The following is a 24,467-nucleotide window of genomic DNA, read 5'->3' on the forward strand; positions in this document are numbered from 1 at the left end:
GGATACAGGGACAAGTCATGCGTACAAAGACCAAAATCAATCGTTTCCAGGATAACACTGCCGACTCACTTCCATCATTAGGACTCAGGTAATTAAATGAGTAACGCTTGATGCGTCCTGCCTTCGTGGATATTGGGATCCAGGGATAGCTGTCACGGGTTCGTTTGACATGTGGGGAGGTAGTTCTTACGACGATCGGATGTAGTATAGGTCTTGATTACAGAGGTCATGAGTGTTTTGTTAAGCAACAAAGTGAGTACCTAATGGGAATGCGTATATAATGAATTGAACCGTTGCCCATTATGCCAGCGACTGAACCATATACATTAAAATGAATGAGAGAAACAAAAATAACAACCTTGACACAATACCAATGCGCGTATTCTAGTTGCTCCTCGGAGATCCCTATCAACCTAAATGTTGTTACCGTACGGTATAATGCGGTGCAACAGCATCTTGATATTGCTTATAAACTCTCTTAGATCTGTATATGTTCTGTGCAAATGGCTGGCCGTCGAAATCCGTCAAGATTTTTCTGTTGCTTCGTCACTACTCTCTCATTCGTCATTGTCTTTCCAACCTTATGGTTTACTCAAGCTCAGAGGAGATCCACCGATAGCAGACCAACTTTTATCTTTAATAGAGTTGGCCAATATAGAACTGTAAGACTCCGTGCTTGTTCATGCAACACCTACCTCTCACCCGACTTAAAGATATATCTCGGTGCTAGATTAATCTCAGCTGATATTTCTGGCATGAACATGGTGTTGGAGTGGTCTGTCGATATAGATGCATGCATTAAGAACTGCACAACAGTTAACATCTTTCTTAACACGTGAGCCTTCTTCTATTGACTGTCGACGAATGCAGTATACTAATACATAACTTATTCACTTTCCAGAAATTTGCCCCCATCAGATCTAAGCTATGGTGGTGGTCCCTACAATGACAAGATGCCAATTGATCCCATCTTTATGTCGAATGGAAGTTACATCGCAAACAACCGAATTCAGCTGATCAATGCCACCCCTTATGTCCCCACTGAGCTGAATGTTTCTTCATTCACTCCTTTGTATCGCTACGCTCCGGGTCTCAAGGATTACAGCTGTACAGGTCTTGTCTGTTACCCATTTGATCGGTATGTACTTCAAGTTGTGGCCACCATCCTGATTCTATGACATAATTCACTCTGCACATAAGTTACTACACCCAAATACCAACCTCTACTGAAGATGCATCAATGAATAAATCTACTTCCCTTGCCATCATAATTAGGTCTGGACCCGTTGTGTAATTTTTCTCTCCACATCTTATTCGACCACCTGATAGAGATTTCTTAAGCGGCCTCGAGATTAAAATGCCCATGTGGTGGGAAGACCGTGTATCTGTGGTCCTCCAACGAACCACCATCGTTATCGCATACTGTCTCGTCATCACCATCACATTTTGTTTGTTTTCTCTTTCTGAACCTACATAGACGTATTGACCTCATAGACCTTTCATACATGGATAGGGATAATCACTCTCATGATCTCCCTCATCATGATCACAACTGTGGTCTTTGGCTTCCGACAACGGAATGAGATCATTGTCGTCCCCATTGGGACAGTGTTTGCTTTTATCCAACTACGATCTTCAATGCCTGGGGCACCTGCAGAGTTTGGTAAGTCATTTCTCTTCCTCCGCATGGCGTCGACTCAAGCTCCAGCTCATCTAGGATGTGTCCTCGGTATATCCTGCTTCATGTTAATCGCCATCAGTTGATTTACCTACTCTCTGCACTTGCTCCGCACAGATATTTTTGGGCTGCTACCATGCATTGTCCTTCTATCGATTTCCGTGCGTACATCACACCACTCTCGTTATTAATACTCACTGTTCATATTGTAGGCCATAGGGATGGTTGGCATCTACTTATTTGCTGATCCTGATGATCCGTCCCGTAGGGCTTTCACTTGGAGCGAATTAAGTATGTTTTCACCAATACCTCGACAAAATAATGCTAGAAAAGCTCTCAGAGAACGCTCTACGTTATGTTATCTTACACATCTGGAATACTTCCAAAGATTGGGTATGGCGTGCTCGATTTCGCATTATGATTGCGAGACAGATCTGGAGGGCACCTTACAATTTTGAAATGCCCGTCATGAATACTGCTCACGAAAGTCGGGCTTGAGCTTCAATACATTGTGGAAATGGACTGTAATGCGAACACAAAATACTAACAGTGGACTTACTGTCTTTCAGTCTTTACCCTCTCCTGCGAGGTGAATAATTAGCAGCACGTCATATCCGCAGAAACACGTAGATATCGGGATTGTACGTAGCTTATATAAGGGGATCTTGTCTTACCAGGATCTCCACCGGTCGCAGTACTGCGCCTCGAGACCTAGGATCCCGGACACTCGATTCTCTACGAATCTCGTTTCTACCAAGGACGTCCATCGCTACGAAATATGATAGCTCGGACCCTTAAGAATTTAGGCCATTCACCTTTCAAGAACATAGGAAGTAGATACGAAAACCTTAAACAAATTGAAAACATATCTTATGTACAATAAATTTGCTTATGTTCTTCGAGTAGCTTGTCGCAATTTGTCTCACACTAGGAAATCCCTCTATCGCGTTCGTAATGCTCACGAAAACGCGGGGTATTACCACAAATCAACCTCCGACTCTCCGCTGTTACATGAACTCGTTCATCGAATGGAGGCCTGGAAAAATATATGGCTCCGGTCATGTGTAGAAATTAGGACATATGCATAGTGAATTTCACCCCCTAGTTAGGACGGAGATTATACTATGTCCGACATACATGATGACAACGCGAGGTAATGTTGTACATGACGATAGAAACTTGTTATTAGTGGCTGTGGTTCCTGAAAACTTAGAGCTACAGGAAGGTACTTCTCCTTGTTCTTAAAATCCACGAAACCACACTCCGGTGCCGATGAAAAAGAATAGACTGTCAGTAGTTTAGATATATCATTTAAGAAGAGAATCTTGCCCTGAAATTAATGATAGCTGTTAGGTTACTCCAGAATACGTTGGTGGAATTGTTTGGCAACTGAAATAACCCTGGCAAGTTTCCCAAAGAAAGGAAAAAAGATCAATAGTGGACTACAATGAAATGACGGACAGATGGCCCGTTAGACAGAAGGATGTCGAGAAGGGACAACGTTGGACGGAATAAGCGTCAAGATGTATAATACTGTTGGAAAACGGGGTATCGGTTCGTTCCCAGTGTCACATGCGCGGTAGCAAGCCAATAGTATTGCGCTTGGCTGAGCTCTGCAAACGCATGAGGATCTACTCTACAGTACCTACTTTTATACTAAATGTACTTTTACTAGAACTTTCCACGCTTTTCCTAAGACTTCTTCCTTAATAAGCGAACTCGGCATGATGCCGGATTGCCAAATCCCAACAAATACACTGGGACTGTAATCCGTCCGTCTCCTTAGGTAGGTTGTTATGGCTCATTGACGAAATACAAGTTGAAGTCGATTTGTGAAGAGACCCAGCGCATGGGCCGGCACCACGGCGCGGTTGTTTTGGGTTACGTCATCTTTGATTGCTCTTGCTCGTCCTTCCACCATAGGGTACACAGCTCAGCCTTGTATACCGCTCTTTTCTACTACAATGACTCGTGATTGAGTAGGGATTTATCTACAGGGACTCCATTCGCCTCACTACTGAACTCGGCGAAGCCATGACAATAAACGAGAAACTGGCGCAGGGTTCCTGAATCTTGGGGATGGACAGGAAGATGTATTTTCTCATTAGGCTGCATGATATTACTCCCGATATTCCATTCCTGATTAAGATTGCTCAATAGCTTGCCGATATCTTCCATAAGAAACCTGCCTCAAACGAAGTTGGGAATCCTGTTCGGCCTCGCGTGTTTTCACATCATGCTTCTGTTCATCGCTGCGCTAGAGAGAATGGTATTCGGCCTGTGTTCAGTAATAGGTGCTCGCCTAGCCAGTCTTTCGACCCGAGGAGGTACACGAAGCCACCGAGTACGATTTAAGATATGTGACAGGTGGACACTGTCGTTTTCTCGGTGAGTATTCGTTCTTGCATTCGAGGCTACACTGAAACCGTTATGTATTATGGACAGTGAACGTCGTACTCCTCACCCCGTCACCGGTCACCTTCCCTAACCTAGCATCAAACACGTTCTTCAATCGAACCCACGCACTACACATCCTCGCTCCACTGCGGAATGACAAGTTCTTTCGCTCGATCAGGTTCTGAACGTGCGCACATACACTCAGTTGGTGGGTTGCACGACATGTGGATATTGTCAGGGCATCTTTCAGGCTGATTTGCACCCCGCCCAGCATTTCACCACTCGTGACCTGTTCCATCAGGGAAAGCCGCTGGACAATCAGCCTCTTCTCCTGGTGATACCAGGCATCTGTCTGTCGAGGATGAGGACCCTAATAATGTTGCAGCAAACCGGGAACGCATGGATGATTCCGATTCGGTACGTGCCATGCTCAAATGCGTTTCGTGGTCTAATGTTCTCCCAGTACATACGAGTCAAGATGGTGCATAAGTACTGTTCTCTGTGAGCTGCAGGGCAGCGTGTGGGAGTGAGTCGTCTTTGATGTTTTCTTTTGATGACCCTGATGCTTCCCACGACGTACGTCCTAGTGGCAGAAGAGGTTAAGGAGCCCTTGAAGAGGATTGAACATATCAGTGTGGTATACAGAGGAAGAGCAGAAAAGAGACATGGTTTGGTTACGCATATCTCCTCCTCGACTTGACGCTCTATAGAGAGGCACATGTTTTTGTTTGATCAGTGTTCAGATGCTCGTGGCCTAGCAAGTCTGTCGGGTACACTGAAACGCCGTACAAAATTGAGGATTTATCGGAGTGGATGCGGTCGTCATCTCAGTGAGCGGCCTGTTCTTGGACTCGAAGCGGCGTTAATGCTATTTTTAGCACAAGCATCACGGCCCGTACGTGTCATCCTCCACGCGCAATGAGCACACTCTTCAAACGGACTCGCCTGTTCCATATCTTCCCTCCACCTAAGGGACCACACGCACATCCTCGCTGGGTGTCATGTACGACGCATGACGTTGTGGTGGCGGGCCCCTCCTTCCTATAACATCTCGAACAACGACACTTCTTTATCTACAGTGACCGCCATCCGCATCGTCAACGAACCAGACGATAATAAAGGCATTGGACCACTGACAAGCCGGTGTGGTTCCTGAAATCTGTGGACAAGCTTGAGAAAGAACGGGAGGATAAGTTTTCTAAGTATGTTGCATATTTGTATTTCTATAATTTTGTCGCTGATAGTTGGATAGCTCGCCGATTTCGTCCGCGACGACCCTGCTCATTCCGAAGTCTGGATTCGTATTCGCACGCCCGGCATGAGTTGCAGAGGAAGAGTATCGAGACGACGTCAAGGCGATATGGTTGGGCCGCGCGTGTTTCCTCGTCAAGTTGCCGTCCGTCGCTTCCCTATGGAGAGGCGCGCGGTGCCGTTCGACTCGGTCTTTTGCGATAGGTGTTTGCTGAGCCAGTATATCGGCTCGAAGAGGTACACGTAGCCGCCGTGTAAAATTGTGGATATAACAGAGGTGGATGCAGTCATCGTAATCGGTGCGCATCTGTTCTTGTATTGAAAGCGGTGCTAATGCTATTGTTAGCATAATCACTACGATCAGTACGTGTCGTTCTCCACCCTATTCCTGTCGCCTACTCACCTTTTCCTAGCCTAGACACCCTCACCTGCTAACCACTTCCTTAGTTTAGACACGTACACCATAACTACGCTCTTCAAACAGACTCGCCTGCCCCGCATCTTCGTACCTCTAAGTAAAGAAAAGTACTTCGAGTTAATAGGTTATACCCAAAGGGTACGCGCATACACTCGATTAGGAGGATGCCCGGCACGTGTAGCTGAGGCGTCCTTTGAGCTTACTTGCACTCCTGCACAGTATTTCACCGGTCGGGGGCTGCTGTACCAGGTAAAGAGTACTCTTTGCGAGTTAGACGGTGGAGGTTGAAGGTAAGAAGGTGTATTTCGCTGGTGATACTGGGTATAGGTCCGTCAAGGATGGGGAGGATGAGGAGGAGAGACCAACGTACCCCGTGTTCAAGGATATTGGGGAGCATTTCGTTGGTTCGATTTGCCGATGACTCCTATTGGGTGCGCGTGCAGCACTTGTTTACGTTTCGTGATGCTGATGCTAGACTAGGGCGTACAAATCAAGGTGGTTCATATCGACTATACATTGCGCTCCACAAGATAGCGTGCGCATCTTCAAGGATGTTAGGGCAACAAAGGGTGAGTTGTCTCTTACGTCCTCCTTTCCTTTCGTTTTCCTGATTCTTTTCAGGATGTGGATCTGACGAGCGAAGAGATTACTGAGCCAGTGAAGAGATTGGCCGTCGAGTGCAAGAAAGCCAGGATAGAACAGGACAACTTTCTTGTCAGCGATATCGGTGAGACTAAATACTTTTAATACTCTGTTCAATATTGGGTTATACATTCAAATCAAAAAACAAGGCGGAATTTCACTATCATGTAAAGTGCACTTGAAATAATCAATCCAAGGAACAAACAAGTACAGAGACAAAGATCGATGACTACCAAAAAGGATCGAAAATGCCATTATGCGGACACGGGGAATTGAACCCCGGGCTTCTGTGGTAGCCAGTTGCTGTTGCACCACCCTGACCGCCGGGCACAAAATATCGTAAGTGTGGGTCCTATTCAACAACGCCCCGATAGTACCCGTGAAAAAAAGACCAGATACATTATCCAATCGAATCCGTAGGTTGAACGATAGCCGTTCGCACTCTGTTCCTCACCCGTTCTTAAGAATTGTTCGACGCGACTTGGTAAGCTTATATCGATCTTTCGCTGTTATATTGCTCACCATCTCTCGTCAGGACTTGAAACAACGTCTCTTGTACGTGCACCGTCTGTGGTTTTTGGTCTTCAATCTATTTATTTCTGGATCCTTGAGTTGTACCACTTTCGTACAAACACACAGCTTAAAATCGTTGAGGTGAAGCCTTGGGAAGCGAAATTTTGCTTTCACGTAGGCGCAAATGCATGTAAAGCACCGGGTAAGCGGCCTCAACCTTCAAAGGGGTTGTAAAGTTCGCTGGAGAGCTACACTTCCAGTTGTTGATTTGACGTGCTTTGGAGGTGTCGTATGCGAAATATCGCGTGCGATGTAGATATGTCGTACACAGTCTGCTAGTTTCTACATGTTCATTCCGTAGGCCACTGCCAAATTATTCCAGAAACAATCCGAGGGTGTGTTACGCTGCTGAGCGTCTTTTAAGGTCTGCGGAGAGTGTATGTCACTTGGAAATCTTATAAATCGTTGTTACGACCTCTACGTTGTTATTTTTATCTCAGGAACGTCTAATAGCAGCACTGATGTTACCACCTGCCGAAAAGGCTCGTGGAGAGTGAGATTGATAGCGCCCTGGGATGGAAATGAAAACGCGGAGAGAAGCAATTGGATGCCTTGAATAGGAAGGACCGGCAACGCGGCAGAAGCCAGTCATTTTTGGATAAGACATCTGATGCGCATACGTCATCTCATGCCGCGCTTTCCTTTCCTTCTAATTTGCATTCATGGGGTACGCAAGTGTAAGCCCCTCCTTTCTATAACAACAGCTTGGAGATTGGGCACAGAACTATCTACGATCATGCTTAGCATCTCCGCTATCCACGTCGTCGACGAACCAGGCGAGGAGAAGACAGTATGAGGTGGGCGCCCAGTGCGTTGGACCGTCGATAAGCCTGTGTGGTTCCAGAACCTGTGGCCGAACTGGAGGACGAACGGGAGGCAGAATGGGATAAGTGCGGCGCGTATCTCCGGATTTTCATAACGCTTCGAAGCTGGCGCTGATTGCTGGGGAAGCTTGCATATGACTCGAATTAGACCCGACCTGCCTAAAGTCGGGATTCCTGTCACGACATCGACGTGAGGTGGAGAGAATAAACGGGGCTACGCGTGTTTCGTCGAGTTTCCCTTAGTCGATTCGCTAGGGAGAGGCACGAGGGTGCTATTCGACCCTGTGGTCAGTGATAGGTGTTCGCTGAGCCAGTATTTTGGTCCGAAGAGGTATACGGAGCCGCCGTGTAAGACTGAGGATATACCAGAAGTGGATGCTATCGTCATCTCTGTGAGCAGTCTGTTCTTGTATTTAAGGTGGTGCTAATGCGGTTGTTAGCATGATCACCATGACCACTATGCGTCGTCCTCCCTCATCTCGTCGCCTGCTCGCCCTCTCCTAACTTGTACCACAGACCATAACCACCGTCTTCAGACGGGCTCGCTCACCACACTCCTTCGCTCCTTAGGCAAACGAAGAGTACTTCGAGTCAATACGCATATGCAATGGGTGCACACATGCACTTGACTGGTGGGACGCACGACGCGTGGAGATACCTGGCACGTCCTTCAAGCTCACTTGTATATTCGCAGAGCATTTCACCGGTGGGGGCTGCTCAATCGGGCCACGACACTCTGGGCGAGCTGTGTAGTGAAAGATGCGGGTAAAAAGGTGTATTTCGATGGTGATACGGCGTATCGACCTGTTAAGGGTGGGGAGGATGACGATGACCGACGTGTCCTGTGTTCAAAGAGATTGGAGAGGCGCAATTCAAATTCTCATCCTATTGGCAAGATGTCGCTGCCAGCGCTATTCTGAGTTTCAATGTTAGATGTTTCCGCTGTGCATTTGAATAATTTTTGACGCGTATTCAGCTCAAAATTTGAGAGATTACAAGCCTGTAGAGGCGAAGTCACGCATAGGTTAGTGATTTCTCGTGTCATATAAGTTTGGTCTGACCTTTCCTCGTTATTTAGGCCTCCTGATCTACTTTGAGCTCGATCTTTGGTAAATAGATATTCACGTCATTGTTTGGTCTGTACTCGCTCATATTTTCTTGCAGAAGGCATAAAATCCTTTCAGATTCGACCTTTGAACCTTACGGAGCTAATCTCTCCCAAAGTTAGACAAATCTTCTACCTTTTTCACGCCGTCTCCGAGGCTAACCCCCGGTTAAAGACTCGGATCAATGCCTACAATATTGTCGTGCTTATTCAAATAATCCAGACTGATTTGAAACATAGCGACGTGTGTATGCTGGGAATTATCATGAAATATCACGTTTCCGAGGCGCTATGGATTTTGCTGCATTGGGCATCGACATCACTTTTCCTGAGAACGGCGGTATTTCAGGGAAGGTTGGCGAGGCGAGTTCTAGGAGTAGGATGATGCGAACAAGCGATGATGAAAGAGTGTGAGTTAGCAAAATGGCCGTCTGGGACAAGACTCTGGTCAGTTTTTTAATGACCCTAAAAGAGGAGTTCAGAGAGCGATGGGAGGACAAGGTTCAGCTGGTGGGCCATGAATACGTAATGTTGAATGCTCGACTAACGGGTTTCTCAGAGACTGAAAACTGCGAACGTAAATTGCCATATACTTTCAGTTACAAAATTTCCGTAAGCTAATGTTCTTGTTAGCATAATCACTACGACTACTTAGTACGCGTCTTTCTCCAGAAATGTGTCGCTTGCTGATCTTATCTGGTTTATAAAGGTGTGCGCCAAGCACCCTCTTCAAGAAGACTCCCTCATTCCATATCTTAGGTTCCCGGAATGAGAAATACAGGCATACGCATGTGTCTATGTATATACTCTAGTACTGGATGGGCGTACAATGGGTGATACCCCTGTCCCACAGTCACGGGACCCCACAGCACCCCACAGGTTTACCACGCACAATCAACATTGACAACCACGCAGCCACACAGGCTCCCACACTAAATTCTTCTTTCCCCAACGACGCCCTATTTCTCATATCCAGCAATGTCTCCATCCACTCCCTTGATTCCAGCACAAGGCCCTCAGGCTGTGGTATTTCGCGCCGCAAAAGAAGTGACTTGCATCCTTAGAGACGCGGGATACACATTTGCAATCATGGGGAGTTTGGCTTGCTATCTCTACGGAAATGAACGCCTACCAAATGTAAGATCCGTCGCGCTCATCTTATGTCTCAGTTGTAATACTGATGAAACGGTAGGACGTCGACATTTTGATTTCATCGCGTACCTGCGATCTGGAGCCACTCAAGAAATTTCTCGTCACCCAGAACCCGGATCATTTCTATCTCGTGAATGCCAAATCACCTCGAGCTAAGTTCAAGGTATTGTGGTACCACGATCATGGTAGAGATGGAAAACTGGAGAGAACAAAGGTCGATATCATGAAACCGGGAGTTATGCAGCTGCCGATGATATTTTCCGAGACTATTGTCGATAAGCAGGGGCTTCCGGTTGTTCCCATGTCGATCCTGCTGCTGCACAAACTCAGGGGTTGGGAGGATAATATGAAGTCTCCGAAGCCGCATCTTCGGAGGAAGCATGATGCGAATGTGGGAGATATAGGTTCGTTGCTGAGGATCGTTACTGAAGGTATGGGCAAGCAGGAAAAGAGAAACTCCATGCGTTGGAAAAAGTTTGCGCTGGAGAGGTTTAGTAGAGGATTCCGGGATGGGACGAAGCGTCGGGTGAACTTGTTCAGTGAGAGAAATCCAGAGTATGGAGATATGTGGAAGGAGCTCGGCTGGTAGACATATTGAACGAACTCTTTCTGATGTACTATTTTTCCTACTCGCTCTGTTCTTATTTAATTTGCTGAAACTGAGACTCAAATGCATTCTACTTGTGACAAGATATTTCACTTCTGCGATGTACCGAGAATCTAACTTTGGGGGATCGTTAAGGAAAGAAAGTAAGGAATCAATGAAGAAACATGTAGATACGGCCCAACCGAAAACATTTCATTAATTTAAAGCCAATTTGGAGGTAGGCCTTCGTCACGACTCACCCAAGATCTTAATTAACCCGCCACCTGCGAAAGGTGGAGAAATGCGGGAAATTCATTGTCAATTTTAGACGTAAGGATATCACTCAACCGATGGTCAGAATATTCGGATGCGAGCTCATTGATAGACTAGCCCGCCTGATCACGAAAATATATTTCAAAGACCTGGAAAGATCAGGAGGCGATGGCTTTCTCTCTCACCACCATCATCGTGCATCCATTTTCCTTTGGTCTTTTTGTCTCTAGTCGATTCAAGTGTCGTATTAGTTCTGATTCATGTTTCATTGCCAACTCGGAGTTTCTTGTGGTTTAAACATCGACATGGTATGCCTTCGTCTAGCTCCTTATTGTTCTCTTGGACAGTATGTTCTAGCATCCTTTATCTCACAAACCGGTCCGCTCAGGTCTCCTCACGAACCCTCGCCCGAATCCATCATATTCCCTAACAACATACATCATTTCTAATTATTTCTACCTTGCTTCGATCACAACATCTCGCCTCGTTCTCGCGTATCCGGATTTCGGCAGGATCCTAACAGACGCGCATATCGTCGCTGCGTGTGATGTACGATGTGTGATATTTCACAAGTAATACCTGCCACCGATTGTCAAGGACGGGGAGGACAAGGATCAGGGACCGTCCCGTGTTCCGTGATAGGCGCTTGCCTAGCCAGTCTTTAGCCCAAGGGGTGCACCGAGAAGATTGATGATGTACCGGAGGCGGACGCTGTCGTTACCTCGGTGAGTAGCCAGCCATTTTTGGATTTGAGGCTATGCGAATGCTCTTGTTAGTAGCATCATCTTCCTCGGTCCCACAGTCTGCTCACCTTTCCGTAGGTTAGGCACCAAAATCATAAGCACACTCTTCCTTCCGCTCCATATATTGTGTTACTAGATAACGAAAAGGACTTTAACTTGGCCAGGCTACACAAAGGAGACGCGCATACACTCAGTCGGGAGGACGTTCGACTTATGGAAGGCCCTCTGGGCGAGCCGAATTGTTGAGGGTAGGTAAGAACGTGCGGTTCGCCGGTGATATCAGGTATCGTTCTGTGAAAGATGGAGAGGACGAAGAGGAGCATCTGACGTGTCCACGTTCAGGGAAGTCAGGGTGCGTGTCAGTGCTTTTGATCCAGTGATGATTCCTATTTGATATGTGAAGTCTTCGTTTGCGTTCCTTGGTCTGATGTACTCCCAATACAAGTTGAAACGGTTGATAGCGACTTCTCTTTGTGAGCCGCATACTGTCATCATATTGGTGAACAGCCCATTCTTACTGAAGCGTAGCTAATTCTGTTGTTAGCACAATCACTACGTCCAGTATGTCCTCTTCCTTCACCTATCTCCTAATCCTTTCTGGCTTAGACATTTATATGTCGATCTCGTGATTCCGATTCAGTACGTGAAATGTTTCTGTGTCTCATGTTGTCCCGGTGTGTCCGAGTTCATATCTACTATTCTTTTCCCATCGCAGGATAGCGTGTGCATAATCGGGCGAGAAAAGGTGATAGGGTGAGTCTTCCTTGATGTCTTCCTTTCATGGTCCTGATGCTTTCCAGGATGGGATGTCAGCGCTTTCTTCGGTTCTACCACCCCGAGGCAGATGCCGACGTCCGGAATGCTAATCGCGCTTCCTTCGTTTCTAATAGTTCAAGTTACGCACATTTCTATCAAATATGTTTGAATTACAGGCACTCATACTGTAAACATATCTCAACGAAGGATCCAAGTTGCTCAGTGCATCATTCTCTTGGATATTCAAAGACCTAACGTCTATTCGGCTCCTATTTTGTTAATGCGACTTGTCTGTTTCTCAGCGCTAAATGACCATATTGTCAGTGTTGGAATAATCCTTGCGGGTATGGAAGCACACGAGGGATCAGGACACGAATACGGGATTGACAGAGTACATGAGCAGTAGAGTACGTAGTCAATCGAGTAAAGAAGAGAAAAGCGTAGCTACAAAAATTTACCGGTAAGTACACGGGACCAATTACCAATAAATACGCGAGCCACGAGCTCGGTATCCAACAGTCAGAACTCTCAATATGCTTCTACCCCACAAAAATATCGGAATATCGGCGACTACGGTACAGCGCATTATGCATCAATTTCGCATCGCAGTCCGGGTGATTGCCGGGTGAGAGCGCAATACAATAAACACTTGATAAACATCATACGGGAAGCACGGAATATGGAAAGGCAGTGTTCAAGCGGTGTCCTCCATTCGACACATCTACACATCATGTTTCTTCGTCGTGTGGCAAAGTTAAAATCTTGTATTAGTTGGCATATTCATTGTCAGCGTCTATTGTCAGCGTCTAACAAAAGAACCTTCGACTGCGGGGAGTTTCCGTAGTATTACAGCATAATTGCTGTTAAGACCTATAAAGTCTTGCTTTTGTTCAGCGATCTTCGTTATTCCTTAGCTCACTCCCTTGTTCTAAGTGTCATGTCCGACGAGGAAATGTCCAACCCGCAAAGCCCATCGAGAGTTTTTCACTGCTTAATCTTCTCTCTCTCATTCATCATCATTGTTCCAATCTTATGCATTACACTCGCTCTAGGGTTACGCCCCAGGGGTGGGCTTACGTATGCTAGGAACCCGTATTTGACAGACAGAAACAGAACTGTAAGACCGATCCTCCCTCATTCATTAACAGCCAGCGCCCACACTATTCGAAGATTTATCTCATTGCTTCCCTGATCTCAGTCGATATTCAGAAGGCTTCCGTGGTTGTGGAATGGGATGTCCACCTCGATACTTGTGAATTTAGGTGCACAGACGTCAACATCTTCTTTGATACGTAAGCCTCTTTGTTTATGGTTCTCAAAAAATACGCTATATTAACAGTTGCTTTTTGAGAAACCATTTCTCGTCAGACAACAGAGATGATCACGGTCCCTATAATGATGACATACCGACAAATCCTATCTTCACATGGAATTCATCTTATCTGACTGATCCTGACTTTCGGCACAAGGATCCCATGTTCAGCACCAGCCTCGATTTTCTCCCATATGACGATGCGGATGTCCCAGGTGGGAGCATCATCTATTACCCTTTCGACAGGTCTGTTCTCCAAAATGTGGCATGGGAAGTAAATTCACCAGGGGCATATCAGTTACAACGTCTTTATTAAAGCATTTGCTCAGGACGCAGTAACCAATGCGTCAGTATTCCTATCCATTAGTCCAGCGTCTGGACGGATAGTGTAGGCTCCCTCTTACCTCTTAATTAACCACCTGATGGAACCTCTTTCAGCGACCTCAAAGTCACAACTGACATTTTTTCGTTCGAAAATGATGCCAAGAGTAAAATTGAGGTATTTCTGACCTTCCAACGTAGCACGCTTGTTATCGTGTATTGTCTCACAATCACGCTCATATTTTGTCCGTGCTCTCATCTTACATTTCCATACACTCATGGACCTTCGATTACGGATAGGGCTAGTCACTCTCATGATATGCCTCATCATGATAACAACTGTGGTTTTTGGCTTTCGACAAAGGAATGAGATTGTTGTAGTCCCCATTGGGACCGTGTTTGCTTTTACCCAACTGCGATCCACCATGCCTGGGGCTCCCGAAGGTTTTGGTAGGTTCTTTATCTTGCCCTACAGGGCGTTAACGTGAACCCAGGTTACCCAGGTGATATTCTCGGTATGTGCGTGCCTCCTATTAATGAGCATCTTCTGACCAATCTTTTCTCAATACAGACTTTGCCGGGCTACTCCCATGCCTCATCCTTCTGTCGATATCCGTATGTGGATTACATTACTCTTGCACAAATTCTTATATTGTCCGTATTACAGGCTGTGTCAATGGTTGGCATCTACTTATTTGCTAATCCAGATGATCCGTCCCGTAGGTCCTTCACTTGGAGCGAATTAGGTGGGTTTTCATCAATAAATTGACAGAATAATATTTGATGAACCCGCAGAGAATGCCTTGCATCATTATATCCAGCCCATTTGGATTACTACCCAGGAATGGGTACAGCGTGCTCGTTTTCGCATCATGATAGCGAGACGGATTCTGAGGGCACCTTACAATGTTGAGATTCCCTTGACAGATATTGCTCACGACGATCAGGCTTGAGCTTCAATGCGCTGTGGAACTGGACCTATGATGAATGTACAAAGTAGATACTAAAGCCCCGGACGGTTCAAGAATACACCGTACATGTAATAAGGTTGTTGAAGCTTTTCTTCGAGTACACTGGTCACAAAGTGTCTCATAATAAGCCCTCCATTGCGTACTTAATGCTTACGAACACGCGGGAGTGAAATCCGAGTGCAACAATGGTCGCAGACACTGTAGTTAGCATGGTCCTAATGAAACGGCAGGTATCCCACTCCGATGCTGACTGTTGCATGAGAGCGTCTCAGCGTCCAGGTGTCGTCAGGTTATTTTAGGTAGTAAACACCAATAAATCCGAAAAAGGGGCTCTTCTCTACAGTAGACGATGAGTATGTGCGGTTACGGAGGTGGTTAACTGCTTACCTTAAAATTCATAGCGGGAACAGAGTCTGCTGTTGCTTCGCACCCTTGGGAAAAGAAAAACCTGTTATGAAATATCTAGTTAGTCGTGGTAATGGCCACTAACTTCCCTATTACTTAGCACAATATTAACAGGTTCGCGGAAGAATAGAGAACCACACACATAGTGAGAAGAAACCGTGCCTTGCGGGCCCAGAGGATTTTGCGAGCGACACTTGCGAGCTTGCGTTCAACTGCGTTCATTTGCGTTGAACTCAAGTTGAACTGCATTCGCTTGCGTTTAACTTGCATGCATTTGCGCACATATGAATACCTTTGTTTGCATTGCATATAAATACTTAGTTCTGTTTTAAATACACTAGTGAAGTGTGTCTTATTTCGAACATTTACTTACTGTTTCCGACTTTCTGGATATGTCCCACCAGGTTAATGTCCCTTACTATGACTCAGGAAAGCCGTTGAATAATATGAAAATATTATACAGGTATTGCTTTTACCTACAAAATGAGCATTCTCCATCACAGCGATATTTCACTTCGAAATGAATAAGAAATCTGACCTTTTTTTGAACTTGGCGGGATGAACAGGTCCTCAAACGAGCAAAACTTGCTTATACAGTTATTTACCGGTCAATGAAACAGCAAAACTGGATATTTACTGTAGGTTCCAATTGGTTGGGAATTTTGACTAGGTTTGAATGTAAGAATGTGTAATACTATACAACAATAAGATACAGTAAAAAAAAGATGCTCAAAGGTGCGAGTACAAGTCCGTTTTCACAGCATTATCGTGGCGTGGGTATTCTAGGCTATTTTGAGTCATTGAAACAGTCCGGCCCATATACCCAAACCTCATTAGTCAGCTACTCGGAATCGCTCGAGTGCTATAGAAAAGTGAGATCTCCTTTCCAGTCTCTCTCTGATATACAGCCTCAAAATCTTTGCAGATTTTTCTTGCACCTTTCCGAGGAGCACCAGGTAGTTTGACAAGCTCATTCTTGTATGCAATCATTTGCAATGACTGCCTTTTCCATTAGCTGGTCATGGCATTTGTGAGCAATCTGACACTTTTTCGAGTTTGATTTGGCATGTCCAGGCATAGTAAAAAATTGAACAAGAGGAGAAATAAAGTTCGGAGGCAGCAGGGCAATAATGGACGCATTGGACTGTCAGACTGTCCATCAAAGGTGATGGCTTGGCAGAACCGCACTTTTATTTATGCCCTAGACTCCTCAGATAATGGCCGCTTGGTCTCAAACCTGTCACACAGGTTCTTCAGAAGGTCATTAACATTATTGAGGCCTTTGTGGGTGATTACATTCAGATGGAGGACACACATTTCCAGGTCAGATTTTGAGTTCATGAGAAAATAGATATTTTTAGAACAGAAGCCTCAATTTCTCGGGAATATTATTCATGTCACATATGAAGAATCACTGCAGAACATGAAGATACAATACACATCAGCAATGTAATACAAGTTGATGATGAAGGATGAAGGGAGGGAGAGCAAGAGGCTAAGTGTTTCATTGAACCATGGTGTTGCAATGACCGGTAAATAACTGTACATCTCACAAAGATGTCATGCATGCATTACAAAGTCGAACACAAGCCTTATGAAGATGCACGCATGCGTTCTTGAAAATAACGCATGCAGTTGGAAATTAAACGCAAGCGAGCGGAAGCGGCTCGCAATTGGCTCGCAAGTGTGACGTAGTTATGACAACGTGTAACATTTGCGTTCGACGCGAGTTGAACCGTCTTAACTGTTGGTCACTTGTGATATTTTTGAGTTATCGGCTTCTAGTCATCACATCTGTGTTCGTTTAATATTCCCATGGTATATCTTCTATTGAACTTGACCCTCTCTGACCAGCAGCCAATGTTTGACTTACCTTCCTCCCTCCAAGTCTGTTCGCGCCTTACACCAGTTTCCTTGATATTAGACCACCCCATTCACGACTGTTGAAATAAATTATCGATTTAATAGATATTCCAAGTCAAATAATCACTCCATAGGTTGATTTTTTGGCTCTTGAGGTTGGGTTTTGAGCTTTGAGAGGATACTACCTCAAAATAACCATCAAATTTCCGTTCTTTGCCAAAAAGTATCATATCTTTCTGCGTCTAGAAGCACTGACTAAATTCTGGAGCTATTTTTATACAAGAAATCTCAAGAAGGTCTTTGTCACGCTCGCACACGCAAATGCAAGCGTGACAATCGCATGCGAGAGAACGCAAACGCATGCTCGCAAAATTCTACGTGCCCCGTGCCTTGCCTACCTTCTCCATTCCTGGACGAGACTGGTCCAATTCAAATGACATTCCTTTGGCGTCGCTTGGTCCGTTTGCCTTTCCGTCTTTAGATTAGATAACGGCATTTGAAGTTTGCTCAAAAGATGTAGGTATATGCGCCCAGGCGGTTGGAATAGCTAGCTATGACTTGTCAGTATGTCACACCGAAGACCATCGGGAAACGTACTAGGATGAACATATGCCTTTATCACTCCTACGCAGTTTTCCTCTTCGAGTGAATCACTGAAACAAGACCTTGCCTGTGATTTAGCCCTTCGGAATCGTCTGCCAACCGTAGAATTCAAAGACGAACAAAGCAACATTGGTATTGATGCACTCACTCTCTATCAGGACATATAATGGCAGAGACGACGACGAAGCCGACCTGTTTCCAGCCTGGACGTTCGGAGCGTTGGCACGGTCCGGGTCCTCCGAGATCACGTGCACAATTTCCGTACATTCCCGCTTGTTCGTAGCTATATCCGCGACTATCACTAGCTATCGCCCATTCTCTCTATCGGACCTAGCGATACGGTTCCAACGTGTAAGTGATTGCTGGTAAATACCTGGATATAATCCACAAGGGGTAACCGTAGAGTGAGAAATGATTAAACGCAAGTTAAAGACGGACTCCCACGTCGTAAAGCAATTCGGACATACGCATACGCAAATGAACCTGAAGCCCATGATGAAAGCTAGCTACGGCCGTGATGCGGTGGGGGATGTGGGCTGTTTTCTGGTTGTGGTTCTGTTCGAAATTTACGTCAATATACGATGAGTTTGTATCGTATCCAGGTGGCATAGAAGAAGCAGAGTCGGTTACTACCACGTCAGAGGGCCGACCAAGTGCCGAGTCGACATCGCGGAAGAACCTTGATGGTTATGTCATCCTGGCATCTTTACCGAAGCGCAGCCGAAGCACTTCATTCCTTCCATGGGGTACGCGGTACTGGAATCAGACCTGCATACCCTTCCTTTCTATAAGCACAGCTCAAAGAGGAGCAATAAAATTCTAAGCCGCTTACAATTTTCGTGGTCTATGATCGATGCAAAAGAGAGGCTTAAGGAATTCAGACGCCTGTAGAAGCGTAGTGCCAAGGTGTGCGTATAGGGAAATTCTCATGAGCTATCACGTTTCTGACTTTGAATTTGTGATAGACGTTTCCGCTTTTGGAGACGAATTGCAACCCACTGATTCGGTGATTAGCGGAGGGAATTTAAAGACTGAGATGATGCGAGTGGGGGAGGTGATGGCGGGGTGTTAGCTAGTAGAATAGCCATCTGGGGGCACGAGATACTTTGAATACCTTTCCGTACTGTTGTTAGATATAGACTGGTCATGTATTCCAGGATAAGAAGAGCGGAAGGAGGCTCTACTATCATGTATTTTTAGCCCTGTGTAAGATAGTCTACAGGTGACTTGGGATATATCAATCAGATATGAGGAATCGAACCTCTGGTGAGTCCTGCGAACGGTTGGGTTATATCCGGTTACAATAGGGGAGGGACAATGTTTGTGTAGAGCGGAGTCAATCTGCCATCGGAATGTGTAGTGGTCCGTGGAAAGGCGAAAGGACAGTTAATGTGAATGTAGAGATATGGTGCGATATTCGTGAACTAACTGCCAACGATTTGGAGGAATAACCGTTACTTTGAATTTGAGACGTGGTACAAAAATATAATACGAGTATCGTGTTCAATGACTATGGGTACCCAAGGGAATCGAACCCCAGATGGCCCACTCGCCGTCCCGTTAGGCTACTAGTGTATCCGATACGGTGTATGCGATAAATGAATGGGAAAGAGAATACGTGCGCTTCGTAGTAGTTAGTGGCTCGGACTCTTCAGATAAACATCCAGAATGAAGCTGCACATAGGTACTTTTACGGAATCCCAACTCTTACGGTCATGAAAAAAGATCAAGTAATAGTTCGGATATAGGGAATCGAACCGTGTAGTTAACAACAGCTGTTCTCCCACATACGTAGATGAGACGATTTTTGGCGACTGAAATCACCCTGGCGAGTGTCCCAAAGAAAGGAAAAAATATCAATAGGGGAATACAATGAAATGACAGACGGACGGCCCATTAGAAGTCGAGAAAGGTCAACGTTAGACTGAATGGGAAACTAAGCGTCGAGACGTGTAATCCATTGGAACTGTTAACCGTCGGTCTCCTTAGCTAGGTGAGCGATCGATCATGGCTCATTGACGAAATGCAAGTCGAAGCCGAGCGCACAGTCCGGCACAACAGCGCGGTTATTTGGGGTTACGTCATCTTTGATCTTGCTCATTCCTTCCACCATTAGGGTACGGCTCAGCCTTGTATGCCCCTCCCTTCTATAACAACATCTCGACGATTGAGTGTGGCTTTATCTACAACGACTACATTTGCCTCACGATCGAACTAGGCGCAGCCGTGAAAATAAACGAGAAACTGGCGCGGGTTCCTGAGTCTTGGGGATGGACAAGAAGATGTATTTGCTGAGTACGCCGTGTGTTTGTACTCTTGATTTCTCGCCTCTAAAGATCTAATCGCTGGATAGTTCGCCACTTTCTTCTGCAATAAACTTGCCCCACCCAGAGTCAGGATTGCTGTTCAGCCACGGGTGTTTTCTCATCAAGCTTCCGTTCATCGCTGCGCCGGAGAGAATATCATTCCGCTTGTGTTCAGTGATACGCTGTTGTACAGCCAGTCTCTCGGCCCAAAGAAGTACACAAAGCTGCCGAGTACGAGTGAGGATATGTGACAGGGTTGGTTTCTCCATGAGTATTCATTCGTTCTTACATTCGAGGATACGCTAAAACCGTCTGCATTATGACCAGTCTGCGTCATCCTCCTCACGCCATCGCCTTACCTAGTCTAGCTTTTAGCCTGAAGCATATTCCTCAAACGGACCCGCTCACTACACATCCTCGTTCCACTGCAGAACGACAAGCACTTTCACTTGATCGGGTTCTGAACGTGCATGCATATACTCAGTTGGTGGGTTGCACGACGTGTGGACATTGTAGAGGCGTCTTTCAGGCTGATTTGCACCCCGCCCACCATTTATCTGCTTGTGTCCTGTTTCACCGAGGAAAGGCAGCTGGACCATCAGTCTATCCCCCCGGTGATGATGGGTATCTGTCTATCGAGGATGACGACACTGACGACGAGCTTCTGGTGTTACAGGAAACCGGGAACCCGTCGTTGGCTGCCACCTGCAGGTGTATTCTGATTTGGTACGTGCAGTCCTCAATTGCGCTTCGTGGTCTAACGTTCTCTCAGTGCGTACGAGTCGATATTGTTCATAAGTACTGCTATCTGCGAGCCGCAAGAGTTTGAGGTATTCCTTTCATGGTCTGATTTTTTCTAGGGTGTAGATTTCAATGACAGACGAGGTTACGGAGCCATCGAAGAGGATTGACGAAACGGATGTGTCGTACAGAGGCCGGGCAGGCAAGTCACGTCAAGGCAACGCGGTTTTTCTACGCGTGTTTCTTCCTCGAGTACGCTATGGAGAGGTGCGTATTAAGCCGATGAGAATAAGCTCACATATACCCCACAATCAGCCTATCGTTGTCATCGTAGGGAACACTCCTGCTATCTATGCCATACAGATCCTTGGCTGACGCGATCAACTGCCAGATCGAAGAAGCTGAGTCTGATATAAGCGCCCCGGGCCTCTCCCACCACCGTCAGGCAGCCTGGCTTCTCATCCGCAACCAACCTGCTCTACCAAAAGTCGGAATTCCTGTGTGGGTTTCAGAAAAGGAGCACGAAGGCAAGGTCAAGACAAGGTCTTCGGGCTACTCGTGGTTCCTAGTCGAGTTTCCCTTCGTCACTTCGTTGCGGAGGTACAAGGTGCTATCCTACCTTACGTTCAGTGGGAGAGGCTTGTCCAGGCAGTCGGTCGGTACAAGGATGTACACCGAGTCACCATGCAAGACTGAGGATATATCAGAGGTGAATGTGGTCGTCATATTGGTGAGTAGCTCGTTGATGGTCTTAGCCACAGCTAATGCTGTTATTAGCCATAATTACCACGACTAGTACGTGTCAATCTCCCTAAACGCATCGCCTGCTTACCTTCTTTGGTCGAGGCAGATAACCCTTGAGACCTTATTCGAACTGACTCGGCCGCTCCATATCTTCACTCTCCTAGGCAACGAAGAGTATACGCCTACCCAAGGGACACGTGCATACGCTCTATTGGTCGGACGTACGATGCGTGGAAATACCTGGATCGTTTATCAAGCTTACTTGAACCCCGCACAGCATGTCATCGATCGGGAGCTGCCCGACCGGGGAAAGATCCTTTTCGCGAGATCGGCTGTGTCTTCTGTTTAAGGAGTTTGGGTAGGTTTAACTTAGCGATACATCTAGTCCTATTTGGTATGTGCAGCGCCTCTCGATGTATCGTTATATTTACCCTCTCTTAGGTAATACGAGCGACGATGGTTCATGTCGACTATAAATTCTGTGCTATAGGATAGCGTCGACATCTTCAAGGATGTCAGGGCATGGAAGATCGCTGCTATGCATTGGAGGTCAGTCGTCTTCCATGCCATTTTTGCGAAAAATTTATTCGCACCTAGGACATGGATTTTGACGATGGAGGAGATAATGAGACCGTAAAGAGGCTCAATGAACAGTGTAAGACTATTTGTATAGACGATGGTGCATTTGTTCTCAGCGATGTCGGCGAGACGAAATTCCTCTAATTGTCTACCTTACTCTTATTAATATTAGGCGGCTTGCCGCACATCTTGATGTAAATCGAGAGCGGATGGATATGAGAGCCTAGAACTCACTGCTATCTTTGAAACAGATCATCGATACAGGGACAAGCCATGCGTACAAAGACCAAAATCAATCGTTTCTAGAAAACTAACACTGCCGACTCACTTCTATCATTAGGTCTCACGTAATTGATGAATAACGCCTGATGCGTCCTGCCTTCGTGGATATTGGGATCCAGGGATAGCTGTCGTGGATTCGTTTGATATGCGGGGAGGCAGTTCTTCCGACGATCGGGCGTAGCATGGGTATTGATGATGGAGATCATGAGCGTTTCGTTCAGCCACAAAGTGAGCACCCAATAGGAATGCGACCCTCACTCAATGCCCTAGCGAGTACATCATATCCACTAGAATGAATGAGAGAATAAAAATACTATCTTGACATAACGCCGATGCGTGACAATTCTTACTGGCTCCTTGCACCTTCTCGGAGACCGTGCCTTTACTACAGTGCCTGTAGGCGATACGGGATAAAATTCTGAATTAGGGCTACCCGTCGGAGCAACCAATCTTGTGTACGAGGCCCTGTGTTTTCGGCCCAACCGCCGCCCGTAGAGAAGGATGGGCATTGTTTTCAGGCTATTTCTGAGGCAGGGAATTAAAACCTTGCGCTATAGGCGGTGATAAATGGCAACCGTTATGCCACAGCAAACCTAGATTGGCGCAATCAGCACACAAATGGCTAAGGTGCCAATGGATTCCATGTCGCCTCAAGAAAATAAGCGCATTCATGGACAATGCTTGATTAAAGCTTTTATGTCCTCAAATCTCTGATTCCTAGGTACCATTGGATCTTCTATGTGTCTATCTATGATTATGAGGAGGATAAATATCAAAATTTAGGTACTCTCCCATTTTCCTAGCTTGAAGTCATTAATTCGAAGACATTATGACACTATGAACATCAATTCAACGTCGATTTCGCATCAATTGCTCCTTGATTGTGCCAATACCATGAAATTGGTCACTTAATTTCCTCAAGAACAGCCCTCCCTTATGTACGGATATACCTTGGACCACGCTAGCATACCATGCAGCCATGCAGCCATACTACGCAGGCTGACCACACACCACCATGTTGACAAACCACGCAACCATGCAGACCACGCAGGCACCATGCTGACCCATAGATGTTTGCCCTCAGAAAGTGTATCATTCATATAATTGCCTCTTAATTCACTTGTTTCTTTGGTGTTGTTCATATCAAGTATTGATCAAGTATAGAACTCCATATTCTTCTCATCATGTCTGCTTGACTGGGAACCCCACATTGTGCACCTTATTGCTTCTAGCTTGGCAGACCACCTCTAAAGCCTTTTTATACTGTTAAGATACTTGTAAAATCATTTACTTCAGCTACAATACTTTGGATGTTCTTAAGCTTAGCAATCCAGTTTGAATGATATTTTCATGATATTGACCATATTTTGAAGCATTTCAATATCACACTAAGGCTGTCATATTTAAACCTTCAGGAATTCACAACCCAGCTGATAGGGCTGTGCACCGTACCGTATACGGTATACGGCCGTAAAGCCATGATCCCAGACGGTCACGGAACTGTCCGTATACCGTACTGTATGGCCAGTTTGAAAGTCTTATTGGCATCGATATGGATACTTTACGGCCGTCTATGGTCGTTGATGACCATACACCTGAGTACGAAATAAATTTACTTATATAGACTTACCAGAGATCATTTATAGCATAGTTTGATGACTTGAGAGACAAAGAAGATAATCTATACCCAAAGGCAACAAATATTAGAGGGGAAGTCAAGTCAGATGTGTCCAAGATCACAAAAGAATGGTAAATGCACCTATACAACCAAGCAGGCTGTGCCGATCAGAGGTATCCAAGAATGAAGGAAAAGTCACGCGTTTCGATATCTGTTCTGAATGCGAATGAGAACTGATGAGACAGCTGCAAAGAGTCAAACTGCGGAGGAGAGAAGGTGATGAAAGTGACGCGGCAATACCACAATTGGCTGATGGCTGCGCGG

General features: G+C 45.8%; 6 protein-coding genes across 6 annotated transcripts; 5 read left to right on the top strand and 1 right to left on the bottom strand.

Moving 5' to 3' along the window:
* Positions 1-417: 417 nt before the first annotated feature.
* Positions 418-2,176, top strand: EV420DRAFT_1645828 (uncharacterized protein; the record flags this gene model as incomplete). Its single annotated transcript, XM_060477824.1, has 11 exons — positions 418-428; positions 483-662; positions 731-835; positions 902-1,138; positions 1,201-1,275; positions 1,330-1,448; positions 1,514-1,663; positions 1,718-1,729; positions 1,796-1,839; positions 1,891-1,942; positions 2,007-2,176. 11 exons carry the CDS (start codon positions 418-420, stop codon positions 2,174-2,176), a joined length of 1,155 nt encoding a protein of 384 aa, XP_060328022.1.
* Positions 2,177-3,914: 1,738 nt separating this feature from the next.
* Positions 3,915-7,898, top strand: EV420DRAFT_1482274 (uncharacterized protein; the record flags this gene model as incomplete). The annotated part of the gene is made up of 20 exons (XM_060469880.1): positions 3,915-3,947; positions 3,985-4,066; positions 4,254-4,283; positions 4,377-4,492; positions 4,812-4,970; positions 5,328-5,516; positions 5,673-5,689; positions 5,774-5,882; positions 5,964-5,993; positions 6,019-6,148; positions 6,225-6,313; positions 6,366-6,471; positions 6,683-6,725; positions 6,807-6,870; positions 7,026-7,101; positions 7,261-7,294; positions 7,324-7,336; positions 7,400-7,452; positions 7,736-7,767; positions 7,804-7,898. 20 exons carry the CDS (start codon positions 3,915-3,917, stop codon positions 7,896-7,898), a joined length of 1,500 nt encoding a protein of 499 aa, XP_060328023.1.
* Positions 7,899-9,384: 1,486 nt separating this feature from the next.
* Positions 9,385-10,731, top strand: EV420DRAFT_695677 (uncharacterized protein). The gene is made up of 4 exons (XM_060483133.1): positions 9,385-9,398; positions 9,448-9,542; positions 9,598-10,025; positions 10,081-10,731. The coding sequence occupies exons 3-4, from the start codon at positions 9,867-9,869 to the stop codon at positions 10,627-10,629; spliced, it is 708 nt and encodes a 235-aa protein (XP_060328024.1). The 5' UTR covers positions 9,385-9,398; positions 9,448-9,542; positions 9,598-9,866; the 3' UTR covers positions 10,630-10,731.
* A 2,560-nt stretch (positions 10,732-13,291) lies between these two features.
* EV420DRAFT_1559363 (uncharacterized protein) lies at positions 13,292-15,203 on the top strand. The gene is made up of 10 exons (XM_060473779.1): positions 13,292-13,515; positions 13,569-13,690; positions 13,750-13,956; positions 14,009-14,098; positions 14,149-14,276; positions 14,332-14,481; positions 14,535-14,546; positions 14,603-14,646; positions 14,699-14,777; positions 14,827-15,203. Exons 1-10 carry the CDS (start codon positions 13,336-13,338, stop codon positions 14,982-14,984), a joined length of 1,170 nt encoding a protein of 389 aa, XP_060328025.1. The 5' UTR covers positions 13,292-13,335; the 3' UTR covers positions 14,985-15,203.
* A 986-nt stretch (positions 15,204-16,189) lies between these two features.
* Positions 16,190-16,488, bottom strand: EV420DRAFT_1559366 (uncharacterized protein; the record flags this gene model as incomplete). Its single annotated transcript, XM_060473780.1, is given in 2 exon segments — positions 16,190-16,394; positions 16,405-16,488. Coding segments are annotated over 2 exon segments (227 nt in total), but the record flags the coding sequence as incomplete, so codon positions are not given.
* Positions 16,489-20,498: 4,010 nt separating this feature from the next.
* Positions 20,499-22,387, top strand: EV420DRAFT_1645831 (uncharacterized protein; the record flags this gene model as incomplete). The annotated part of the gene is made up of 10 exons (XM_060477825.1): positions 20,499-20,905; positions 20,952-21,009; positions 21,047-21,187; positions 21,236-21,250; positions 21,312-21,650; positions 21,717-21,998; positions 22,050-22,058; positions 22,106-22,123; positions 22,184-22,213; positions 22,262-22,387. The coding sequence occupies 10 exons, from the start codon at positions 20,499-20,501 to the stop codon at positions 22,385-22,387; spliced, it is 1,425 nt and encodes a 474-aa protein (XP_060328027.1).
* Positions 22,388-24,467: the final 2,080 nt, after the last annotated feature.

This window comes from Desarmillaria tabescens, assembly GCF_030435595.1.
Source record: "Desarmillaria tabescens strain CCBAS 213 chromosome Unknown EV420scaffold_31, whole genome shotgun sequence".
Lineage (NCBI taxonomy): Eukaryota > Fungi > Basidiomycota > Agaricomycetes > Agaricales > Physalacriaceae > Desarmillaria > Desarmillaria tabescens.